Here is a 6,532-nt window from a genome sequence, read left to right as displayed (position 1 = left end):
AGTGAAAGCATCTACTTCTTGTTTGCAGTCATTATCCATAAGCTTCTGAAAGCATGCTATTTATACCCAGCTAGCATAGCTTCTTCAGTGACGTCAGTCTGATTGCTCTTTGAGGAACCACAGAAAGCCGTAAATGAGACATGAATGATGGACATCGTCTCATAATAGTCTCATAATAAGTACGGCCTATGAGTTGCTGTAAGACCGACCAATTGAGCTGAAGACAATAGCCTTGTCTGATGCGTTATTCTTTCTTTGAATGTGGTTTGATTTCACTGATTATATTTATAGCTAAAAATTGCGTTTTCACATTTTCTGAGGAAAATCTCATGGTGTTCGTAATAGATGTACCTTTGTTGAAGTAGCTGTATAATGTGCTGGCAAGGACAATAATGAATCACACACTGCTTAGAGCCAGAAAATGTGTTTGTATAGAGTATTTTCCAAGAACCTTAATGGAATTAATCTTAATAAAATAAAGCCCATTTCTTCTAAAACCAAGCTTTTAGCCGAGGAGAAAATGAGTCTTGTTTGCATCGATTGTGCCACTCTGACACTCACGGCGTGCATTTGCTGTAATTTGTCATGTGGAACGCTGTGTGTCTGCATCTCTAAGTGTCACAGTTCTCAAGCGCTTCAATAACTAAGACACTGAGTGAAGTAACAAACCAACAGAATGAAAAGACTTGAAAAATAAAGAACCTGCGTATTATTTATAATATTTATAGTATTATTTTCAGGTTTTCATTGACACCTGAATTAGGCCAAAGGCGGCATATACCAACGTTTACATCAAACTCCAAAAAGAACATAGAATATCATGAAATTAACATGGTATTATTATGATAAAGGCCCAAAAACATGGGTTTGCTATGGTTTTGCATTCAAATACCATGGTTTTACTATGGTAAGTGTCCAACAACATGGATTTACCATGGTACTGCATCCAAATACAGTATTACCATGGTAAATAACATGGTATCATACATACCCAAAAAACTTGGTATTTCCATTGTAAATAGTACTACCGCAGTACATATGGAAACAACAAAACATTTCCAGAATAAATGCTAAATAACATGGTTTACCATGGTGCTGTATTGAAATAACATGATAGTACTGCATTATATAGCCCAAAACCATGGTATTTCCATGGTAAATGCCTAAAACATGGTCTTTCCATGCTATCACATCCAAAAACATAGTATAGTTATGGTAAATGCCAAACAACATGGTTTTACAATGGTACTGTGTCCAAATAGCAGTGTATTATCACAGTACATGTGGTTAAAACACAGTTTTACCATGGTGCTGCAACCTAATAACATGATATTACTATAGTATACGCCCCAAAACATGGTATTACCATGATAAATGCCTCAAAACATGGCATTTACATGGTATCACATCCAAAAAAGCATGATATTGCCAAGGTACCGCATCCAAATAACCAGTTTTACCACAGTACATGTAGAAAGACATGGTTTTACTCCAGAAAAGGAAGAATAGCTTAGCAATAGAGACTTACATTAAGGTGCTCTGAGGTAGTAAACATAAGCTCTTCATTAGACGGGTCCAGCCTGTCGAAGAGTATTGTGTCGGCTCCTTTTGAGTAAAGCTTTAACTGCCCCTTTGGGTTCCTCACTGCGGAAGAGACAGAAAATGAGAGTGCTACTTATAAATGTCTAAGTATTAGTGCTGTCAAACGATTAATCGCATCCAAAATAAAAGTTTTTGTTTACATAAAATATGAGTGCACACTGTGTATATTTATTATGTATATATAATTACAAACACATGCATGTATATATTTAAGAAAAATGTTACATTTATAGATTAAATATATTTATATGTAATATAAAATATACTAATATAAATATATCAATTTATATACTGTACATGTAAATATTTTCAAAATAAATACTGTACGTGTGTGTATTTATATATACATAATAAATAAAAACATAGAACACATCTATATATTTTGTAAATGAAAACTTTTATTTTGGATGCGATTAATCACGATTAATCATTTGACAGCACTACTAAGCATACAATAAAACAGTTTCAACAGACCGGACAGCTACTGATTCATCTATGTGAAAGAATGAATTATGCATACAGACCAATAAAAATAAATACGTCAGGGATGATTCATAGCTTTTGTGAAAGATTAAAGGTATGCAAAAAATACTAGACTTTGACTGTGTTTAAAATGAACAGACATGCAAATACTTAAAATATCCCATAATACAACTAATAAAGAGATGAAAAATACAACCAGAACCTACCAATAACGCTCATTCTCTTCCGCACATTGTTGAAGTCTAAGATGGCCAGTAGTTGATAGGTGACTGCCTGACCCATCTCATATAAAGTGATGGTTTCTGGAGTTCTGGAGCGAAATACGAAGCCGAAGTTGCGTGCAGCAGTAACCAGGGCTCCTTCATCCGGAGATTGTGCCTGATACACCAGCTCCCCTTGAACAATTCATTTCAGAGGTATTTTGGTCAAATTCTTTTGCTGCATTTACAACAAAAGTGCTACTGGGATATGAAGATATTGAAGGTGTTTGTGGTCCAGTTTACCCTCATTTCTCTCTTCTGGCATGATGGTGTGGCAGAGCGCTAACAGACGGAAGAATTCCTGCACCAGAGGCTCTTCCAGCTTGATGGCCTCGACCAAGCTGCTGTCATGGAAACGGAATTTCCGGTCCATCAGTGGGTTGAAGGAGAAATCTACACATGGTGTTTTCTACAAGAGTCAGAAACAAGCATGACGGCCAAATACTGCACCAGACTGGACAATGTCTGCTTTATGAATTTTTCTTTCTATCCTAAAATATAACAAACAATATTGTTTTTAGAATAATATTTGTATGCCTTTTTAATTGTAACAATAATAATTTATTATAATAAATTTACATATAATTAAAAAAACAATTGGTTTCATTACCTCTGTAATATCCACTTTATGCCCAAACTCGTCATAAACATCACCTAGACAAACAAAAGCATAGCCATCAATGAATATACCCACATGTCTAGACGTATAAGTGTGGACGTATAACAGGAAGTGTGCAAGCGTACCGTAGGTCTTCCCATTGATGGAGCACTTATTAAACACCATGATATTCTGGGTGAGGGTGCCTGTTTTGTCTGAGAAGATGAACTCCACCTGGCCCAGCTCCTCGTTGAGGGTGGTGGTCCGCGCCTCGGCAGGAGTGGCCTTACGGCTGTAGTACATTCGTCTGTCCCAGTTTATAAAGTAACTATGGCCCAGCCGCAAAACCTCTACACTGTAACAAAATAAGTTTCATGTGACTGACTGAGACTTATTTTTGGTGTTTTATGAAAACATTGAACTGCAAAGTAGAAAAAAACACAAGGTGAAAAAGTGTTGTTGTTGTTGTTTTTTCCATTAAAGGTGTTGTGTAAAATTGTTGTCAATCCCTTCTGTACACGTTCTTTTCTCTGTCATTTTTTTCTCCATATGTTCTCAAGTCAACACATGAAAAACTGCAAGCTAACAATTTACACATTTTACCTTGCAGTTCAGGGCTTATAACCAATGGAAGCACATAAGAAACCACGTAAGACAAAAATCAAGCTTTGCTAAATTATAATTATGAGAATAAAGAGTGACAAAAAAAGTTTAAATTATGAGACACAATTATGAAGTCATAGTGAGATAAAAAGTCTCAATTGTTACATAGAAATTCAAAAGCATGTGATAAAAGTCATAATTATGACAAAAGTCACTTATGATGATTAAAATTGTCAATTTTTTTTATTATGAGATAAAAATCAAAATGATCACATATTTAAGGGGTGCTATTATGCTTTTTCACTTTTTTAACTTTAGTTAGTCTGTAATGTTGCTGTTTGAGCATAAAAAAAGATCTGCAAAGTTACAAAGCTCAAAGTCCAATTTAAAAGTAGATATTTTATTTAACAGAAATCACTTTTTAAAAACTACAACGAACAACTCTTTTGGACTATAACAAATATTTTCCGGGATTTGAGATATCACAAAGATCGACGAATGGGACAAGACCTGGTTGAGCTGCACTAGAGAAGGCAACAAGTGTTATATCACTATGTCTGAGACACGCTACTTTTCCCAAGGCAGACGAGCTTAGAGTGGTTACAATCATCTGGGTTTAAATCACGCTCAAATTGATTTGATTTTGACGCAATATTTAAACTGAAGCTCACAGTAGGCAGGTAAGGGGCATGACATTTCCTGACCAGGCGCCGAGTGGAGCCAATCACAACACACACTGGCCCAGCTAACCGATCACAACACACACTGGCCCAGCCAACCGATCACAACACACACTGGCCCAGCAAACCGATCACAACACACACTGGCCCAGCTAACCGATAACAACACACACTGGCCCAGCTAACCGATCACACACACTGACTGGCCCAGCTAACCGATCACAACACACACTGGCCCAGCTAACCGATCACAACACACACTGCCCCAGCTAACGACCGATCACAAACACACACTGGCCCAGCTAACCGATCACAAACACACACTGGCCCAGCTCAAACCGATCACAACACACACTGGCCCAGCTAACCGATCACAACACACACTGGCCCAGCTGGCCCAGCAACAACACACACTGGCCCAGCTAACCGATCACAACACAGACTGGCCCAGCTAACCGATCACAACACAGACTGGCCCAGCTAACCGATCACAACAACAACACAGACTGGCCCAGCTAACCGATCACAACACCCTATTAACTACCTCGATCACAACACACACTGGCCCAGCTAACCGATCACAACACACACTGGCCCAGCAAACCGATCACAACACACACTGGCCCAGCTAACCGATCACAACACAGACTGGCCCAGCACAAACCGATCACAACACAGACTGGCCCAGCTAACCGATCACAACACACACTGGCCCAGCTAACCGATCACAACACACACTGGCCCAGCTAACCGATCACAACAAACACTGGCCCAGCAAACCGATCACAACACACACTGGCCCAGCAAACCGATCACAACACAGACTGGCCCAGCTAACCGATCACAACACAGACTGGCGCAGCTAACCGATCACAACACACACTGGCCCAGCTAACCGATCACAACACACACTGGCCCAGCTAACCGATCACAACACAGACTGGCCCAGCTAACCGATCACAACACAGACTGGCCCAGCTAACCGATCACAACACACACTGGCCCAGCTAACCGATCACAACACAGACTGGCCCAGCTAACCGATCACAACACACACTGGCCCAGCTAACCAATCACAACACACACTGGCCCAGCTAACCAATCAGAGTGCATTTTGTATTTCAGAAGGCCGGCCTTCATTTGATACAGGAACTATTCAAGCCGTTCATGCCAGACTGGGGAGAGAGGTGTTTTTAATAATGTAAAATATGTGAAAAATAATGTTTCTCGAACAACCTAGTGTGAGAGCCTGTTCTAGTACACCCCCAAAACAAATCCAACACCTTGTAAAAGAGCATAATAGGAGCCCTTTAAGTCATAGTGAGATAAAAAGTTGAAATTATTACATAGAAATTCAAAAGTATGTGATAAAAACCAAAATAATGACAAAAACTCAATTATGAAGATTGGAATTAGGGCTGGACATTTAACCGAAAACAAACTGAAACTCAGAACCTCTAACCAATGTAATTTGTAATTTTCCCATTTCGGTTATTTAATTTTTTTTAATCCTGTTAATACTTTCCCCTTAAAAACATACTCCCGTGTGTGTAGTCTGCGCTGTACGCACGTGTATGGCCATAGTGCTCGCGTCTTTTGCAGTGTCTCGCAAGTGAGTGGCGAGTTAAAAGAATTTAAACTTTTACATGCAGCACCACTCATCAATGTCAGGTTCAAAACAGTGGACCAATCAGAAGACCCCGGAGGCAAGCATTGCAAGCTTTTGTTTACAGCAGAGCCGGCTCTGATATATACATACAGTACATAAACAAGCTTATGTATGTTTATTAAAAATTGAAAATGCTTAAAATAATTAATATAACTTTTTTCACAAGACGTCTTCATTTCAAGCAATGTGTGCTTTGATTTCAACTGTTCGAAATATTCAACAAATAACCATAAATAGTGTGTTTCCTTCAATTATTTTAAAATCGAAGTGAAGTTGAATCAAGTTTTGATTTTAAGTCATATCATCCCAGCCCTAATTGCAATTATGTAAAAATTTCAAAAATTATGAGATAAAAAGTCATAATTATGATATAAAGTCAACATATGACATTTTATCATTATTATAACATAAAATGCAGAACTTATGACATAAAAAGTCACAACCGTGAAAAAAAAATTCACACAACATTTTATCTCATGCTTTCGACTTTTTAACTTACCATTATAATTTACCAAAGCATTTTTTATGTAGTAGAAATGGGCTTACATACATAGCACATATACAATATTTGATTTTAGGGACATTTTTGTCAACATTTTTTTAAAGTGTGTTGTAGACACTTGATGATGGTTGAGTG

At 38.0% G+C, this 6,532-nt stretch overlaps 1 protein-coding gene across 1 annotated transcript in view; it reads right to left on the bottom strand.

Moving 5' to 3' along the window:
* Positions 1-6,532, bottom strand: part of LOC109068239 (probable phospholipid-transporting ATPase IM) — a 35,088-nt gene that overhangs the window by 10,657 nt on the left and 17,899 nt on the right. The window contains 5 exon segments of the mRNA XM_042753456.1: positions 1,529-1,644; positions 2,292-2,480; positions 2,589-2,754; positions 2,956-2,999; positions 3,090-3,298. Coding sequence (XP_042609390.1) covers positions 1,529-1,644; positions 2,292-2,480; positions 2,589-2,754; positions 2,956-2,999; positions 3,090-3,298 — 724 coding nt within the window.

This window comes from Cyprinus carpio, chromosome B25, assembly GCF_018340385.1.
Source record: "Cyprinus carpio isolate SPL01 chromosome B25, ASM1834038v1, whole genome shotgun sequence".
NCBI classification, from domain to species: Eukaryota; Metazoa; Chordata; class Actinopteri; order Cypriniformes; family Cyprinidae; genus Cyprinus; species Cyprinus carpio.
Note: the sequence above shows the minus strand (reverse complement) of the source record. Positions and strands in the feature narration are given on the sequence as shown.